This window comes from Helicoverpa zea, chromosome 20 (assembly GCF_022581195.2).
Source record: "Helicoverpa zea isolate HzStark_Cry1AcR chromosome 20, ilHelZeax1.1, whole genome shotgun sequence".
In the NCBI taxonomy this organism is placed as follows: Eukaryota; Metazoa; Arthropoda; class Insecta; order Lepidoptera; family Noctuidae; genus Helicoverpa; species Helicoverpa zea.
Genome location: NC_061471.1, coordinates 4,646,094 through 4,666,575, shown reverse-complemented (window position 1 = coordinate 4,666,575; position 20,482 = coordinate 4,646,094). Strand labels below are relative to the sequence as shown.

The 20,482-nt window shown below is 39.6% G+C and overlaps 1 protein-coding gene across 17 annotated transcripts; it reads right to left on the bottom strand.

Moving 5' to 3' along the window:
- Positions 1-875: 875 nt before the first annotated feature.
- Positions 876-20,408, bottom strand: LOC124640266 (ribosome-binding protein 1). 17 transcript variants are annotated; one of them, XM_047177956.1, is made up of 22 exons: positions 20,152-20,408; positions 13,823-14,068; positions 13,024-13,203; positions 12,024-12,206; positions 11,281-11,449; positions 10,994-11,200; positions 10,556-10,704; positions 7,996-8,108; positions 7,339-7,492; positions 7,180-7,260; positions 6,921-7,076; positions 6,160-6,277; positions 5,702-5,808; positions 5,437-5,559; positions 4,945-5,088; positions 4,531-4,635; positions 3,921-4,184; positions 3,586-3,702; positions 3,167-3,226; positions 2,565-2,660; positions 2,421-2,483; positions 876-2,333 (listed from the first exon to the last, which is right to left on the bottom strand). In XM_047177956.1, the coding sequence occupies exons 2-22, from the start codon at positions 14,021-14,023 to the stop codon at positions 2,313-2,315; spliced, it is 2,811 nt and encodes a 936-aa protein (XP_047033912.1). In that variant the 5' UTR covers positions 14,024-14,068; positions 20,152-20,408; the 3' UTR covers positions 876-2,312. The 17 variants fall into 17 exon arrangements, with proteins under 17 accessions (XP_047033912.1, XP_047033909.1, XP_047033916.1 ...); XM_047177953.1 differs by having other exon boundaries at positions 13,823-14,046; XM_047177960.1 differs by having other exon boundaries at positions 4,945-5,085; positions 13,823-14,046.
- Between the last annotated feature and the right edge of the window lie 74 nt (positions 20,409-20,482).

The following is a 20,482-nucleotide window of genomic DNA, read 5'->3' as shown; positions in this document are numbered from 1 at the left end:
TTCGACCTTTTACTATATTAACGATGACATTTTCTATTAGGGTAAGTAGCACCATGTAACTATAACGATAACCAATGTTATAGTTATATGGTGCTACTTACCCTAATAGAAAATGTTATGAATATGATGCATAATTATAATATTTTTATAGCTATAGCTATGTAGGTAGTTCGGGGCCAATTTAGAGAAAGATGGCGCATTGTCAAATTGGGTTGCAAGAATAACACGTGAGTGGGCTCTCTTTTCCCTATATATTACTTTACTCTTTGGTATGGACGGACGGACGGAAGCTTCTTCTGACATTTGACTGACACTCTGACAATCAATTAGGATGTGTCAGTGTCAGTTTTTTTTTTTAATTTAGTTAATCACTATTTGAGCAATGTCAGCCCGGTATCAGTTATCCGCAAAATCTGTATTTTCATCAGAAAAAAATCATAATTTGGTGGTTGTGATACTTTGGTGATATGATTAACCACCACTTTCTTTGCTGCTTTTAGACCTGGACCGGGCATGCCTGCACCTCATATGTGATTTTCCTTTTAATCTACGACTTGTTTGTCAGAGGTATCCATCATGGGCTGCGTGATTGTTCGAAAGAGTTACCGCGACCCTGGTACATAAAAGGCCTATGACGAAACACGACGGTTTTTAGATGGTAAGAGTCTGACACTCCCTCACCGCTGCTAACCCACAGCGGGAGGGGTCATTTGATGACTTTTGGCGTCATTAAAAAAAGGGTATCCATCATCCATAAATAAAAACAAAAATAAATTAGGAATTTTATTTGGAATTTTATTTATTTCTAGAAATAAAACAGTCAGCATTTTAAATTCAAATCTTACCCTAAGGCACTGACAAAAATGATTATGCGCTAGATAAAAAAATATTTATAAATAATAATATAATTCTAAAGAGTAAATAACATTCCTTAAAATTATTAAGAATAGAAAATTGTTAATTCGGCAAATTAAAAATAGGGTATATCAGAATAGGAAAATGGGAATTTTATCCAATATACAATCGCACGTCACAATAAATATATCGTTGCCATAATATACAACTGTAGGTATTACTTTTAAATATTTTTTATCTAACTACATAGTAATTCAAATTAAATAAATAATAAAATTTTCAAAATCATCATCAATATTGCTCTACTACCACAACTAATTCATTATAATTCACATCACAATACATAATATTTACGGTTACAATTTGATTCGCGTTTTATTGAGTTACACATAGACAGATTTCATAAATTAACGACGGAATCCATAATGGATTTATTATAATAGAAAATTGAATAATTGCTATTTATAGATTAAGCTTATCTTGATTCTGAGGTTCATATACTATGAAGCGATTACGTGTGTCGAGCCCCTGATGTAAGGACGTTCCTAAGTGCTTGCATAACATGTGTTTTGTGTAATGTAACAATAATAATCCATCTCTAAATAGTTCGAGATGTTATTCTAGTCATAAATTTTCACAGTATTGCTTACACAGTCCCAAAAGCACTAAAAACATATCATATCATTAGGAATTTAGATTTCACAAATTAAACCAATACTGTGGAACAGTCTGAATTTTTTACACATAATTTATTGGTTCGTATCCTCAATCTGATTCAAATTGCAACACCCCATTTTTTAATAATTTTAAAGAAGGGATATAAAAGGAATGGCAGCATCATGTTTTCGATTATAGAAGGTGTATTACCAAAAATTTTATTAATGCCTTAAAATATAAAGTTTTCGTTTGCCTTTTTTGTACCGATTAGCTTACTGTACTGCCAGTTTCAAGTATACATTTTGTATTGATTGTCGTTGGCAGAAGAGCAACAATCAGTGACATATTTTGTCTTTTATATAAACCATTGCTGCCCCAAAACTTGCTGCCCGACCTTATAACCCAACAACTGGTTATGGCATATTAAATTTAAACCTAATTTAAAATAGATTACATTGCATTTTTAATGAGAGTTGTTTAATGAACAGTACACTTATTTATAATTTATTGTAAAGTACTACTAAAACACAAACTTGAACATTACCTTGATGCAATTTCATCCAGTTTTGTACATACTTATACGGACGATATTGCGATTGTATGTTGTCGAGTGTGATCAATGATATAACTTTACATTCTGAACATTAGTTTGCAAGTCCCTTACATTATAAATATCGATTAATAGTAACATACACCTGAGCGGCAGCGCGACGGCGGCGTCTGCGCATGCTATGTTACCTGTGCGCTCGCACTGGACAGGAATGACACCTCGATACTTCGTCGCCAACGCTTGCCTCTTGTTATTTCTCGTCCAGTCCAACCTGCAAACAAAGTTGGTAAACAATCCAAGTTATTCTATACTTTTTTTAAATTTCAGAATGTAAAAAAAATATATTTTATGTAAATACCTTTAATGGTCCATTGCTGACGTCTACACTGTGTTTGTCAGATAAACCAGCCATAAGTCTTTCCTGGAACAAGCAGAAACGTGACTGATATGGTTTCCAATACGTAATCTCATGTAGTATAAACATATATTTCCTGAAATTTACCTCAGCGCTCCGTTCCGCGTCAGCAAAAGTGTGGTTGTGATTGGACTTTTTTGCTTGTTGTAGCTCTTCTTGCAATGAGTCGATTTTATTTTGCATCTGTGGGTAACAGTTAAATTTAAAACATGATATTAATTACGAAGCACCATCACCAGCAAATGCGCAATAACATTGTTGGACAATCAATAAAGAAGAATACGAAAATGTTCATTTGAAAGCTGATGACTAGAGCCCACAGCCGATAGGAACACAGAAAACTAACTTTGAACTTTGAGTCTACAAATCTATTCTCCCTAAGTTAGTGTTATGTCTTATAGAAAACTGGGAGAACTGTCCATTATAATGTACAAAGATTGAGAAATTAATATTACTGTTTTTTTTTTATCATTTTATTTTCATGTAACTTGCCACGGATCTTAAATTCCCTGGAATTACCACGTCAACACGTCATGTGTTGTGGATTCGAAAACACATCCTACAATGAAAAAAAAGATAATCAAGAATTTTAAAAAGTAAAACGAATAAGAGGTATCACGCTTTGTGGCCTCGACGTAAGAACACAAAAGCACACAGAGTGCGAACACAACCATCACTGTTATCTGTACCTCCTCTACGATCGCAGGCAATGCGTTCTCTATGCAGGAGTATGCAAACGCCAGAGGTTCCTACGTACAAATAACATTCATAAATACAACCTAAATTATTTCAAAATCAAATGTTCTATACTCGGGGCTGCGGAATTGTTCGACAGAGTTACCGCAGCCCTGGTACATAAAAGGCCTACGAAGGAACATGATGGGTTTTAATCAGTAAGAGTCTGACACTCGATCACCGCTTCTAACCCCTAACAGCGGTAGGAGTCATTTTATGATTTCCGACCAGAAAAAAAAAACTGTTCTATACTGGCTATATAGGAATTTTATATATTTTTTAAATAGAGTTACCAAGTTTATGAATAAGGTGCTAAAAAGCAGTGTAAGATTGAATGCTAGTATGAATGAACAATCTATTGTTAACATTGTACCTGCAGAACGGTGCGCTGCCGGAGATCATCAAGTTCGCGTTGTTTCTCAGCCAACTGCTGCGCCCACCGCTGCTCTTCTAACGTTACGTTCTGTTGTAGGCGGCTCAATACTCCTTCCTGTCATATACAATACTGATCAGTTAGATGTGAAAATAATTTTCCATGCAAATATTTGGAAATCAATGAAGGAAGGCCTATACGAGATGTACATTTGTTTTGCTTTGTTTTGTAAAGTACTGATTTTCAGCCTACTTTGAATAAAAATTACTTCTTATCTTTACTACCCCTATGGCTGAAAGGATATGAATTTTCCATAGTACTAGAAAAATACTCACGGTGTCGTCAATAATCCTCTTGTATTTCTCGACGAGGCTCTGTGACTGCTCATTCTGCTGGATGAGGTCGTTGACCCTGGCGTCGGTGTCGGCGGGCTCGGCTTGTGCGGGCGCGGGCGGGTGCAGCTGCGCGCGCAGGTTGGCGGCGAAGCTCTGCAGCCAGTCGCGGCCCGCGCCCGCGCCCGGCGCCGCCGCCGGGCACGCCGCGCGGAGGATACTCGCCACCTCAGCGTACTGAGCCTCTTGTGCTTTCACAATGGCGTCCTTTCCATAACAAGGAGTAATATAAATTTTTGAAGTGGGTGTGACAAGCAACATAGACTTTTTATTATAGATAATATTCAGATAATTATGAAATTGTATGTAACGAAAAGGACCAAGAAGAAAGGAAAAGATTTACAAGAATGATAACTAGGTGTTCCTACAATATTGACAGCCATAACTCAACCATAGAATATTTACAATCGCTCTATTTCCATCTAAAGGATTGCATAGATATGTTAGCAATGGATATATATATAACAACAAAGCGAAGCCGGCCGAAGATGAATGTACATGCGAGTGTACTCGGTAACATTGGTCGCTGTACAATATATAAAGCGGGACTTACGCGCAGCGAGTCTTGGGCCGGCATCGCCCTTGCCGCTTTCGTCTGAAGAGCCTTTTCGGCAGATTGTAACGCCTCCATTACTTTCCAGTTTTTAGTTCGCAACTCCTAAGCGGGACGAGTTAAGCAGCTTCATTAGATTGTGAGATGGTAAAATTAAAAAAGATTTATATTAATTGTCGAGTTATCGAACCATGCTTTTGATGACAAGAAATTAAAGGAAAGAGAAAACCAGCATACAATGCGGGATACGAACTGCACTTATCCTAAAGGTATAATTCCTTACAGATTTGTTCATATAAACAATATTCTGTTGTCAATATTAGATATTCTAACACTCACAAGTACATTAGTCCTATGTGACCAAATGAAAAATGAGAGAGCTAAAAATGGTCCCAAAAATGCATAGTAACTCACATTGTTCTTATCCTGGTAGTGGCGCAACTGTTCGTGCAGACGGGTCAGCTGCTCGCGTTGGTCGCGGGAGCCACGCTGCGCCGTCGCGAGCTCGTCGCGGAGAGACTCCACTATGCTCTCAACCTTCGCGAGTTCTGCAGCCTGCTGGTAATAAAGATTTAAATATTAACTTTACAGTACTGCTAAGAAATTATGTGTCAAATATATAAGCAAAAGTATTGTATAGGTTCTACAAGTTTACTTGCGTAAGCGACTTACTAAATGCACAATTGGATTATTGTAAGTACGGTTTTGCTAATTTGCTCATGAAAAATGAAATTTTTCCGTTTTTTTTTTAATTAATTATTAATTATACCACTATCACTAGGTGGCGGTAAAAGTTTTTGGGGTGCTGTCCAATGTAATTGACATGAAAAAGTGTGAACTCAATTAGCCTTATTGGAATAAACACCGACTTTGACTATGTTTAATAGTATTTATTTCAAAACTAACCTTGACTTGGTCATTGGCTGGCAGTCCGTTCTGCGCAGGCGCCGCCTTCAATTGTTTTATTTCAGCTAATTCAGTCTCTCGGGCAGCCAGCTGTTCACGCAACGACGCTATTTCACTGGACAACTGTAAGAGCAACAAACAACAAGTTTTAATATTTTATTCATAAATATACATATTATTTTCTTACATTATATTACGTATAAAAAAATGTATAAATAATATGAATAATAATACGTTTATTTTCCTCTATGGTGACAGTATTTACCTGTTGCTTCTGTTTGTCGGACTCCTCCTTCAATATCTCAACGTTACTTTCAGCAGTCTGAGCGCGGTTCGCCAATCTCTGCACTTCGTTTTGAAGCTCGGCCATGGCTGCAAGAAATCAACACACTTTGAAGAATCCAATTTGCATTGACATAATATTTTATCAAGAATAGACTTGCACAACTATGATAGAATAGCTCTAAGGTTTGCTGTCAGAGAACCCAACTCTAGGTTAAGCTCGCCTTTGTATATAACTATTCTGTATTGTGTAATTGTGTATTAAAATACGTTTGTGTACAAAGAATATTCGAAATATTACGCCACACAATTTCAAGAAAATCACAATAAGTAAAAAGTTTTACAACAACGGTTTTAAAATTCAACTAAAATTGTTTACTGCGCAAACTTTAGACTTGTAAAGATACATAATACGAGAGTACGTAGTGGAGTGCGACGTACCTGCGAGTCGCTCCTGTGCCTGTCGCAGGTCCTGCTGCGCGCGCTGCTCGCTGTGCGCGGCGCACTGGCGCTGCTGCTCCAGCTCGCCGCACGCGCGCGTCGCGTCCTGCAACACCAGCTGCGAGTGACTCCTGCCGCACTACGCCCAGCGCACGACTACCGAGCCCCCGAGTTCGGGGGACGAGGTACGATACCGGCTTCGAACTCATACTCATTTAGAAGACGCCCATTTTAAATTAAAAAAAAAAACTAAAAAATCACGCTGGTTTTGTCATAATGAACTCGAGCGTGTGCAAAATTTTATCCTAATCGAAGACCCGGAAGTGGGTCAAATTAAGATTCCAAGATTTTACATACATAGGTAGTCACAGGTGAAGCTAATATAAGCGTGCTAAAAATAACACCAATCTTTGACAGATTGGTCTTGATTTGACAAGGAATACGGACGCCTCGTAACTTCTAGTAAGTGATCGACTGATCGTTTTGAACACGCCAGCGTACGTCACTTGGCCTACAAGAAAAATCCTAACCTACCTGACGTATGGCATCTCTGCTCATCTTTCGTTCCTCCGTGCTATAAATGCATAAATATACATTTTCGAACACATGTAGAGCACTTGAATTGTTGTTGTGGAAGCCGACCCCAACACAGTTGGTAAAAGGCTCAGAAGATGATGATGACTTGAAAAATTGCCATATGTCATATGGGGGGTCCTGCAGCCCCGTCAGCTGCGCGAGTATAGTGCGGCGTGTCGCGTTACCTGCAGCTGCTGCGCGAGGTCGGCGGCGTGCTGCTGCGCCATGACGCAGGAGTCGCGCGCGGCGCCCGCCTCCATGCGCAGCTGCCCCGCCTCCAGCGCGTGCGCCGTCAGCTCCGCCTGCAGCCCCGTCAGCTGCGCCAGCAGGGTCGCCTCCGCCTGTGTCACACAAACAAACCCATCACACCTGAACATCTGCCCAAAGTGCAGTCAGACAAAACTATAAGACCTCACTCCTATTTCCTAAGGAAAGTGCCCTCACCTCAGACAGTCTTTGGATGTGCAGTTCCATCTGAACACGCGCGGCCTGTGCCTCGCCTTCAGCACCCAACTTGGACTGCAGCTGTTCGAAGAGAACAACAATATATTAATTTGTCCCCAGCTCAACCAGCGTGTGCCGGCCGCTGTGTAGTGGACTGACCATGAGCTTCTCCTGCGCGAGCTGGTGGTTGTCGTCGAGCAGACGCTGCAGGCGCGCCTGCTGCGTGTGCAGCTCGGCCCGCGCCGCGGCCGCCGCCTGCTCCGCCGCCCGCGCCGCCGCCGCCGCGCGCGTGCGCTCCGCGTTCAGCGCGCCCCTGCACAACAACATGCTATACTTCTTGCAAAGCTTATGGTAAACCTAGTTGCGGGCTCGACCCAATGGTGGGCATCGTCAATGAGACGTCGTGCCCGAACATGAGATGCATGATAAATAAGGCCTTCCGAATATTACTTAAGAACATAAACAAATCATATACAGCCTCACTACAAAAACTTAAAAATCTGTTGAACACTTGTCTAAAAAAAGTGTGGCTGCATACGACCTCATTTCAACGTCATAATGTAATTTTTTTGACAAATGTTCAACAGACGTTTAAGTGTTTGTGGTACGACGGTTAGTTTTTATTTTTTCAATAATTCAGTTTCTTCGGCGAGCGGTTTTATAACTTAAAAAGACGTTGTCATATTTTTTGTGTTTTTTTTCTATTATGCTTAACTTTATTTGGATGTTTGTTCCTAGGTACCTAATTGTAAATTAACACATCAAAGACGTATTCATTTCAATGCATCGGATTGACAACATAATCGTTAATATTACCTGAGCTCCTTAAGCTTGGCGTGCAGAGCCTGAGAGGCCTCAATCTCATCGGCGAGCGCCTTCTCTTTATCGGCCAACTGCTTCTTCAGCTTCTGAATAGGATCGTTGGGACCCTGGCACACACAAAAACAACAATATGTAAGGAATGTAACTCAATCTAAGACACAAATGTATGATGATGTCATCATTAAGGCGACGAATTGGTCAACAATAATTCCATAACCGGCACGCGCATCTAAGGCGCCAAAAGGGGTCGGAGCGTCTGAGCGGGGCGAGGATAACAATACGCGCGCTAGCTTATAACTAAAAGTCGTAAGCGACAAAATGGTTTTGTAATTTTATTATTTAGAAATGATAATTTGATAAAAAATCCTTCTACAATTTTAAAAGAGTATGTATATACTCAACTACTAAAAAAGTTAAGAGGCTTAAATCGGTCCCGTTTGCCCATAATATGTGAATCTCTTTTTAAAAAGAGGTATGTTTGATATATTTTTCTCTGTTATAAAAGTTGCCTAATCATGTTTCTACGTCTAACAAAATAAGGTTTATATTATGAACTTTCAGGTAACCAAGTTGTATTTTGATCCGTTTTGTATTTACTGAGAAAAATTGAGATCCTTGGCGCCAAAAATTCCAATAGGGTTGTTTCCTAGTATTCATTTAGTTAAAATTAAATAAATGCACCGAAAGTTCACAAAACTAGAAACACGATAAGCTATATTATATTATTTATAACTGACCATATATTTTTTAATTAATTTATGAAATTTTAATTTTGAGCCTGTGACGTCACGCCATTAAAAACGACGAGAAGAGACCGATGACGTCATCCTTTCTATATTTGACAATGACAAGTATTTGACAGTGACAGATATATCGAAATAACCTCAGAATTAATGTTTTGTTTACTTGCTTCTGTGAAGTTCTGTGTCTTAATTGCATTTAAGTGATACAACTGCTAAAGAATTATGGAGAAAGGATTTATGAAAGCTGATAGTTCCAATCTGCCAAGAGTAGACTCTTTTATGGTCGCTCAATTCTTTGCCAATAACCAAGATTTTTATTCAGCGGTACGAGGATGAACAGTTTATTTAGAGCACTAATGGTCGTATTTCCACAGTCTCGCACAACACAAACCTTGTAGACATTAATTTAATTTAAGTTTTTTGAAAAAGCATCAAATCTTTTCTAACGCGGACACAAACATAACCTCAATATAAATAAACACAAACTTTACGTTTCTTTGCACCATTTCATTTTTCCGCGTACACAACTCAAAACATTTGAGGTATTTTATTTTTGTGCAAATGTATAAAAATAATCTATATGTATAAAATATTATAGTTTTTGTAGCTATTTTATAAAAATACATTATTAAAATTAAGAAATCCATTAGTTGGTATGTTAGTTTTTTCTCGTTTTCTCTCCTTTAAAATGTAAAGGAATGAACAGAGAACGTTGACGTCACAGTCACGTGATCTAGCGTTTTCTGAGCAATATTTTAAGACAAATAGAAAAACATGTAATACATAAAAAATAAAAAGATTTGAGACGAAAAATGAAAGAGAGGGTGATCTTAAAATTATTTAGAAGCTATCTAAATAGATTTCCGAAATTTGGAAACAACCCTATTCGTCCTCTTAATAGTTTGCACATGTGTTTTAGTGCATTAAAAATAATAACAAGTGTGCATTAGGTATGTGGAGAGTCGGCGCTTAGATTTTATTGCGTAACCAGAACCTATATTCATAGTATTCACACCATAAATGGATGAGATATAATCAGCATTAAACAATCAAGCTAACTAGTACATATTTTGTAATAAAAACTGCCAGTAGGTAACAATGTAAAAACTTATGGCATATAATTTGCAAAATGTTATGTTTGACTTTTATTATCACACAATGTTAGAGGGTCATCAAGATCTGACTTTAGTCATAATTTTATTTGCGCAAGTGGTTTGTAATATCATTGTTTATTGTAAGCTTCACGACTACCTGATAAAACCGGACAAACGCGAATCTAACTTTCCGAAAGTTCCCTTCAACAAGATTTTTGTGTTTTTTTTTTTCAATAAGTCACAAAAACGTGTTTACATATTTAAAGGTCCCTTAAACATAAATTTCGTGGAGAACAGAGAACAAGATTGGGTTCTAAATTGAAACACCAACATGAGTTTCAGGGCACTCAATCAATATGCAAGAGCATGAGCATGCAAAAGCCGCGTGGCCGCACACTCTTCGTCGCCCTCTTATACCTAAAAATTGATTCTAGGCAATGTTCCGAACGGCAGGCAGTAGGTTTCGGGTAGCTCATCGACCTTTCGTCTTCTAAGAGACTCAAGGAAAAGATCAGAGGGGCCTTCTAAGGCCAACACCTGCCGTTGCTGAGAGATTTGATTGTTCGAAAGAATTACCACGGCCGTGGTACATAAAGGGCTTAAGAAGGAACATGGTAAGTTTTAGTCTGACCTCTTTCACGCTGCACCCACAGCGGGTCATCTGATGATTTCACACAAAAAGAAATGTTCAGAGCCGCGATGAAGTTAGTGACGTACCTCGGTCCACTCGGAGTGCTCGGGCAGCGGGTCGTGGTGCTTGTTGAGCAGCGCGTCAGTGAGGATCTGTATCTCGGTGCGCGACAGCACCGCCTCGCGCACCACGCGCACCAGCTCGCCCACGTTCACGCCGCCGTTGTCGCCCGCTACTAACCACAAACATATTACTTAGCGTTAAAATTCCCATATGCACAAAAAGAGACCATACTTTTTAGATCATTTCAAAAAGGGGAGTTACCTACTCAGTTTAATCTGTATGTATGTATATTTGTGCACGACTATCTCATGTTTGGCGATTTTGATGCGGCTTTCAGCATAGCATCAGACTTAGGAGATTATGGTACATGATTGAAGTAAGTTAATTTTCAGATTTCTATAAAAATGTAAAATGCTATTATGCTATCAAACAGGATTATCTGTTTAGCGCCAACGACTGACCCATAAGCGAGAGCACATTGGGCTCTGGTTTCTTCTTCTTGTTCTTGCCGGGCGGAGAGGCGGCCGGTGCCGGCGCGTTCGCCAGCGCCTGCTTCAGCAGCTTGTCAGTCGTGAGCTCGCTCGGCTGAGGCGCGTTCAGCGGCGGAACTACCTCCTCGCGGACGATCTCACTCACTTCTTCCGTGGACTTCTTCTCAATCTTCTTGCCTAAATTGTGAAGTACTAATGAGATATACATTCAAGTAATTTCAAATATAATTATAAAACTTTAAAATGAATGAACATACTCTTGCGCTGTTCCTTCGCTACTTCGCCACTGTTGTGTCGCTCGCGAGTGACTTCTTCCTTAGCGACCTCAACTACAGCAGGGGGCTTAGCTACTGCCTTGCTGCCCTTAGCGGCCTTAGCTACTTTCACTTCTTTCTTTTCCGCTACTTCTTCCACTTTCTCGGAGGCCTAAAAATATTTACTTTATAATATCGCAATTTTCATGAATCTATACAGTAATTAACAACATGCGATTACTTTATCATATAAACTATTGTTAATTAGTATTGAAACATGCTTACGAATGCGCGTGCATCAATAGTGATATAGATAGTCTTACAATGTAGTCACGACACGACATAAAACAGTGACACCAGAGACATGGAGTATGAATATGAGTCTGATATGTGTTTAATGATGTAAACAATAAAACGAGTCGACACACTACTACTGTAACTAACGAATCGCTTTATTTGTAGTTAGCCTTAGTACTGCATGCGAAGCAAATGAGACATCTATATTAATTGGTAATTAATAATACAGCTTTTTACAAATTACAACATTTACTTTAACTTATGCCTACATAGTTCGAAAATCTACAAACAATGATATCATACTATACGACATTTTAAACCAAAACCGTGGTATGATTAAAGTTTAATTGTTCTACTGCAGTCAACTACAACACCACGTCACAAGTTAGCGGACACACACACATAGACATTACATCGCCGACACATTACGTTCGTAGGTGTAGACTCACTTTTTCCGTGACGAGTGTTGAATGCATCAATTCAAACTCATCTTTGGGATGCATTTCCTCAAAGTGGTTGGCGACAGTGGTGGTGGTGGGGTCAGGCAGCGCGCTCGGATCGCTAACGCAACTCGGATCCTCTTTATTTACCAAGATCGGCTTTACTTTAGGATCCTTGCCGCGTTTGCGGATCTGTACAGACATCGTCGTACTATAGTAGACCCGACCCAGGGGATTAACTATCTACTAATACTTTCCAGCATATACCCATCCCGATACATTCCAGATTAAGCCAATAGTAATACCACTAGACCACCCATATAAAAGATGCAAATGAACTTTAAACTACTCAATATTTTACTTTGTCTCTAGCAATTTTCATGTATGCTTTTTTTCTGTTGGAGAACCTAAATAAGTTGTTTGTATGGCATGCTAAATATTAAGAGTACTATCTAATAAAATAATTAAGGTGAATTTTTTTCCTCATTCAAATATGATATCAGTAAATATCTTAGATACAAATCTCTATATTAAAGATGGCTATCAAAAACCTTAAGTACTGAAGATGTATGCCATGACTCCAGTGGCCAAGATTTAATCACAACAAAATTGATCTATTGTGATTTTGATTACTCTGAACTCTATCTTTTCATACCACATTTTGTGATAACATATTTTGTATTTAAATAGCTTGATAAGAACTTATAATATGTATTTTTTGTATTATTCTTTAAGGTTGCTAATTGAAAAGTACAAGTCATGATTTTTATGCTATCATGCTTATAAGAATTTAATGAGACAGTAAAGTTTATTAGACAGCTACAAAAAGATAAGAGAGTAATGTAGTAGAAACATTTTCAAGAAATGAATATAAAGTGTTTTTGTGGAAAACATGAAAATTTTCTATTTCTTCCCAGTTTATTATCAGTATAGAATTACTTCATAGAAATTGCATAGAGGCTCCACAAACCAGTTAGAACTTTTTTAAGTGTCACTAGTTTTTTCTTACCTTGACATTAGGTGTGGTATCCCTAGGCACATCCACTACCACTGCAGCACTGAACTCAACATGTCCCTTAGGAGCGGGCACCACATCGTCCTCAACTCCACTCTCAGCTGGTGCCTCACTCTCCTGCTCACTGCCTGTCATCCCAACTGCACTCTCCTTGCTCTTTTCCTTCTTTGCTAACTAAAATACATGCTATTATTAATATCATTGCTATATAATTACTTCTTATATATTAATTAAGATTGTTGATTTATGTTGAACTTCTAATTATTATAAAATGATGAAACATTTTATATTTTCATTCATCAAAAGCAAGGTATTCCAGACTGATTTTATGACTGAAAATATTCAGTGAATCAACTTATAATATCCTATGAAAAGGAGAACTTTCTTATAACAAAAGTGTATATTAGTATTCAAAACAATTAGAAGATTTAAAGTATTAGGTCTTGTTGTCGCAACTATAAGAGTGGGAGACAATTGCCAGCTGATACATAAATGATCCTGCTTTGATTATGCAGTTTTCTGTATTCAAGCAAGCTGAGCTGGCTTTATCATCTATGTACAATCATTTGAATTTGATTCTTATTAGAATAACAATTTATTAGAAATATTTTATTATAGTAGTTACATGTTTTGGTTATGATCTTGAGTTTTAATTATCGTCATTATTTCACTTCTGTAAAAGATTTTTTCTACCTACAAAAAAAAGTTTAATATAGGTATGAAATCAATAGTAGGATTTAACTATAGGTAGCGTCTAGTGTATCTAAGGTTTACCAATTATTTGAAGTATTACCTTTTTGTTAGCTTTCTTCTCTTTCTTTTTAGGCTTATTTTTGCTTTCAGCAAGAGCAAGTAGTTCAGTGGTAGCTCGGCGTTGTTGAGCTATTGCTTCCTCATAACTGGTGCCAGAGGCAGAGAACAACCCCATCAGCAGCAGCATGGCGAGTCCCGCGACCCCCACCCCGCACAGGACGAGCAATGCTTGCAGCTCCATTGGATCTGCCGCACACGCCTACCCTAGTTTAGTATTACAAAATATCTGATTACTGTTAGTTATAGCCCATTTCTTGCTACTAAAATAAAAGATGAACACAATAACGAAAGTCTAACGTAGATAATAACAAACAATCTCCAATCAAATGTAGTGATGAATTTCATTCATCATCTACGATCCCAGCGGCACATTTCTACAGCGAAAAGTACAGTGTGTAAGGCACTTTCAAAGGCACACATACCGCAGCACAGTTATAATAGTTGTTGCGTAGCGCTAGTAAAGTGCTTCTGGCAGTTTTTCACTAAATTACTTGGAAATAATCTAACAAAATGAAGGTACGAGCTGACACGTAAGCAATGACACATGTCAAGGGTTATTGACAGTCCTTCCTTTCGCTGAAAGAAGCTGATGATTTTATAAAAGGATTCTCGCCACAGAGTGTCTTTGGTAAGCACGTGTGCCTAGAATTTTCAGCTGTTTTCAGTGTTTTAGTGATCTTCTGTGACTTATTTTTGTGATTGTGTGTTGTCCTTGTGTTTGTTACCAGTAGTGTAGTGTTATTTAGGTAATTAACTAGGCTTAACAAGCACTATGGAACTCAATAAACCCCCCGACCCCGATCCTCCCGACATCTCTGCATTTGCTCCTCTTTCCCCCAATTACCCACTCTCCCAATTCGCCGATGTTGCCTGCAGCATCGCGGACTCCCTCACCTCATCACCCTCGAATGCCAGGAAACGCTCCGGAGATGATGCAAACATTGCCGTGTCAACCCCGCCACCGAAACAACTAAAGAATTTAATTGGCCGCAGCAGGTACTCTGCTACTGATAAGGCTCCGTTCATTGTACACGTCTCTCGATTGGAACCCCAGCCTAACACCGGTACCTCTCTGCATCCAGTTACTTTTGGCATATTCCTTCAAAAACACAACATAACCTGCATTGTCCGCGATGGCGTTAAAAAAGTTGGCAGGAACCGTGTGTCGGTAGAATTCAAATCCCCTCAGGATGCGAATTCATTTATTATTAATAACATCCTTCCTAAAAATAGTTTTGTTGCGTCTATCCCTACTTTCAACATTACTCGCATGGGTGTTGTTACCGGTGTGCCCACTGATCTAAATGAAGAGGAAGCTCAAAGGTATCTACAAGTCCCCTCAGGTTGTGGTGAAATTCTAAAAGTGCGACGCATAAATAGGAAAGTGGTGATTGATGGAGTGACACAATTTAAGGCAACAGAAACATGTGTTCTAACATTTGACGGTCAGGTATTACCACAAAGAGTTTTCTGTTGTTATACTTCCCTCCCAGTCCAACAGTATGTCTACCCCACCATCCAGTGCCGTAAGTGCTGTAGGTTCGGTCATGTGGAACTTGTTTGCCGGTCTAAACCCCGCTGCAGTAAATGCGGCCATGATCACCCTGGTGATGGTTGCAGCATTTCTGAGGCGGAGGCATTTTGTGTGCTCTGCTCGGGGAATCATTTTGCGAATAGCAAATCTTGCCCGGAGCTGGGCAGACAGAAGGCCATTAAGACCGTTATGGCTGAGAAGTCCCTCTCATATGCTGAGGCCAGCAAAACTATCCCAATTGTTTCTCGCAACTACGCGAATGCTACAAAAGCAGTTCCTGCCCCCACTCAGTCATATCGCAAAACCGTTTTTCTTAAGCCGAAGACCCATGCCCCTCTATCTCCCTCTTACGATAAAGCTGCTCATCAGCAAATCATTAACTCCCCTGCATCTTCACAGCCTGATGGCTGCGCTTTAAATAACCCATTCGTCGATAATAATACTTCATCACTGATAGAAATTCTTGTTAAACTTTTAAGTACAATTTTATCTTCTAATAATGCACAAATACCGTCCAACGTTGCCTATCAACTAGTTAACTTGCTCTCAAATATTAAAAATGGCGTCCCGTCAAATATTCCTACAATGGAATGTGAGGAGCGTGTGGCATAAGAAACACGACCTCATATTCCTTCTCAATAAATTCAAGCCTTTGGCTTGCTCAATTGCTGAGACTTGGCTTACCCCGAGTCTCAGTTTTAATATACCACTTTTTAATATTCTCAGATGTGACAGATCTGATGGCTATGGAGGGTCGGCTCTCCTTGTTAATAATCGTGTTCCACTCTCAACCCTAAGCCTTTCTGCTCTGGATGGTGACATGAATGTAGTCGCAGGTAGAGTTGAAGGTATCACAGTTTTATCTGTCTATATCTCCCACCCACAGCACAGGTTCTTAGGTACTATTAGAGACATCCTAAACAATATTGTAGGACCCGTCCTTGTTATGGGTGATTTCAACTGTCACCATTTTAGATGGGGTTCCAATCGCTGTGATTCTTTTGGGGAAGGTTTAGTAGAAATCTTGGATGACCTAGACCTTTGCATCCTAAATGATGGTAGTCCTACTCGTAGATCCCTCCCCGGTCAGCAAAAGAGTTGTGTAGACCTCACATTCTGTTCAGTAGAGTTGGCGGCATCAATTCATTGGGAATGTACTAGCCTTACGCATGGTAGCGACCATTACCCTATTGTTATAACTTTTCTTAATAAAACCTATTTAGAGAAAACTTCTCCTCCACTATTGAAGTACAACCTGACCAAACCTGATTGGTCGAAGTTTTCATCTTTACTGGAGGAGAAAATCAGTTTGCTTCCAAATTTAACTTCGAGTTCCCAAGTTTCTTCTGGTCACTGCCATGCTAAGAGTTGTTACGATGGCTTTATCTCGGCCATTACTTCAAGTGCAGACACTTCCTTTTCACTGCGTAACTCTGCCAGAAATAAAATCCCGTCACCGCCGTGGTGGGATCAAGAATGCACATCGGCTGTCAAAGAAAGGAAAGAGGCCGAAAAACAGTACAATGAAGCGATGAATAGCGACAATCTCCTACGGTACAGACGAGTGTTTGCTCAATCTCGGCGGCTTCTTCATAAGAAGAAACGTCGTGGTTGGGTTAAGTTTTGCACTTCTCTATCCCCTTCCACTCCCATATCAGCAGTATGGAAGAGCATTAACCGTTTTAGGCGAGGCTGCTCCCCATCTATCTCCTCCCCCATCACGAGAGAAACTGCTGAATCCTTCTTCGACAAAATTGCTCCAGCCTATGTTCCTTCATTTCCAGAACTTCTGCTACCGCCTGTAAATATTTTGGACGATCCTATGAATGAACCATTTTCGTTGGAGGAACTTGATGCGGTGTTACGTCATGTTAGGGATTCCGCCCCAGGCATAGACGGCATACCGTACTCATTTGTAGCTCATTCCGGTTCTCAAGCTAAGCAATACTTCCTGGAAATTATCAATTATTGCTATCAATATGGTTGGGTTCCTGACCAGTGGAAAGTCCAAATAGTTATTCCGCTCTTGAAACCTGGCAAGACTGCTGATGATCCGAATGGCCTTAGACCAATTGCTTTGTCCTCAGTGTTGGCCAAGTTACTGGAACACTTAATTAAAAATAGGCTTGAGTGGTTGGTTGAGTCTAGGGATTTACTGCCGAGCCACCAGTTTGGCTTTAGAAAGGGGCTTAGTACCATGGATAGTGTGGCAATTTTGGTAACCGACATCCGTACAGCCTTTTCCAAAAATGAATCTGCTGTAGCCGCATTCCTTGACATATCTTCCGCATACGACAGCGTTCTTCTTCCAGTTCTCAGGCAGAAACTGCAACAGCTGAGGATTCCGGGTAAGATGGTACAATGTATATGCGCACTTCTTATGTCTCGCTCATTAATGCTCAGAGTGCAGGGGGAGGTATTCGAGGTGAGGCAGACGTGGAAGGGCCTTCCTCAAGGCTCTGTTCTAAGCCCTTTACTCTACAATCTTTACACGGCAGACATTGGCTCCAGCCTTAATTCTAATTGTCATTTACTGCAATACGCTGATGATCTGGCGTTGTATGTTGTCAATCCATCCATCGAGGATGCTGCCACATCTCTCTGTCTCTCCCTGGACTCTCTGCACACATGGCTTCTGGACCATGGTCTCTCATTATCCGCCCCAAAAAGCTCGGTAGTGATCTTCTCCCGAAAACGACTGATCCCTCAGGTCTCAGTGAACATCCAAGGTCAAGGCATCCCCATAGCCAAAAAGGCAAAATTTTTAGGGGTTTATTTAGATTCAAAATTATCCGGTATTCACCACATAAATTATCTAATCAAAAGATGCGAACGAGTCATCTCCATTTTGAAAGCTCTTTCTGGGGTCTGGTGGGGGGCACACCCCTTCACTATGAAATTAATTTATAATGCTTTAGTCCGTAGCATTCTGGATTATGGGTCACACTTGGTGATTCCTGGTAACAAGGGTGCCTTGGCCGGCTTAGATAGGATCCAATCTCAATGCCTCCGGATCATCACAGGTTGCATGAAGTCGTCGCCTATTAACGCCTTACAGGTCGAATGCGCTGAACCTCCTTTAGCCCTGAGACGTCAGTACCTTGCTTCCCGTTTTTTGTCCAGGGTTATTCCTAAATCATCCCATCCTCTCATCCCAAAACTCAGAGAGCTTGACACTCTTTGTCACAGCTCAAAATATTGGGAACATAAAGAAATCCCCTTATTCCTTAAAGCATTCCGATTTTTTCAAAATTTAGAATCTCCTATTGCATCACATCCCAGGCTTCCTTTATTTAATTACCCCTATGATGTACTTTGCTTCACTCCTAATATATTTTATAATATTGGCATATCTAAAAACTCCCCATCGGCAAATTCGACCTTTAATGCGGTTTTGGGTGAACGATGGTCTGGGTTTCAAAGGTTCTTCACGGATGCTTCCAAATTCAATGACGGTTATACTGGAGCCGCGGTTTATTACCAGAACTCGAAAATTATTATGAAATTCAGATGCCCAAAGGAGTCTTCTATATTTACAGGCGAGTGCGTGGCATTATTGGAAGCTTGTCACTTTATAGAGTCCCATGAGATCAACTTCGGAGTTATCTTTACTGACTCCCTTAGTTGCCTCCAAGCCCTATCCCAGAATCCCTTTAGATCTAAACTCCATTGTCCTATTGTCCTAGATATCAAAAAGTCCCTTTTCTCTTGCACTCGGCAAGAGAAAGTTGTCCACCTAGTTTGGATTCCCAGTCATTGCGGTATAACGGGAAATGAATGTGCCGACGCATTGGCTAAAGATGCATGCACATCTGAATCAGCGGACCTTGCACACTTCTCCCTTCAAGGGCATGACCTACTAAACGTACCTAAATTGAGTCTTGAGACCTCGTGGCAGGAATGGTGGAATATCTCCAGCAGAAAGAAGGGTAGTTCGTACTACGCTATCCAACCGGCAGTAAAATCGAAACCGTGGTTTACTCGTTTTAAAAAATACCCTAAACAAGTTATTTCGGTTCTATGCAGGATACGTTTAGGACATTGTTGTACTCCGGTCTTCTTGCGCAAAATTCGGGTGCAGGACTCATCTCTCTGCGAGTGTGGACTGGATGAGGGTTCCCTGGACCATATATTTTTTAATTGTCCCAATAACTCATCTTTTGATTTATATGGTCGTCTCCAAAAACTGAAGATTCCTCTCCCTACTAATTTCCGTTCCCTCTTAACTTACTCCTGTCCAGAACTGCTCCAGGCGCTATTGATGTCCATCCATCGTAATAATATTAAATTATAAACTCTGGCCTATCTATTTAGACCACTGTTTGTATAAATGTGGTATATATGTTACTTGTTTTATGTTACTAACATTTTGTTATTATTTATATATGTAAATGTATTTCTGTTTGTTTCAGTGCCGTCCTACTAACACGATAAGTTACACAAGTTTGACTACAACATCAACTTAATTTTGTCTTTTTGTCAATCACAAGCACTACTTGCTTCTCCTTCCACTTGTCATTGGCAGAATCGTCGACGTTTGCATCGACATGGATTGCCATAAATAAAAATAGAATAGAATAGAATAGAATAGAATAGATTTTATAAAAGTAACAATCCAATTGGGACAAGTACCATCTATATAAAAGCTTATCTAATATTATATCTACTAACATGCCAAGTATTCACAACCTGTACTAATTGAGAATACGAAAATCAACATCCACCATTTATCACGCTCATTTAAGTTCAACGATGATAAGATAAATTGTATTTACCTGTACCAAAAAGTCCCCTTCAGCAAGTTTATTGAATATCCTTATGATTTCGACACAAATTTGAACCCAACTTTATGGCGTCACTATACAAGAGAACTTATAACTTGCATTAATTTCAATTTATTCTCAACTCAATTTCTTTTTCTGATACGACGAGACCGGAGGCTTGAACGAACCGGGTTCCACGACCACAGACCTACAGACTGGACGCACACACACAATCATTCAACGCACACAACTAAACAGTACTCAGAACGGGTCTACCAAAAACAACTTGAAGGCAAGACTATATATTAAGGTAATCTCAGACGTGACTTTAAATTATTAACAT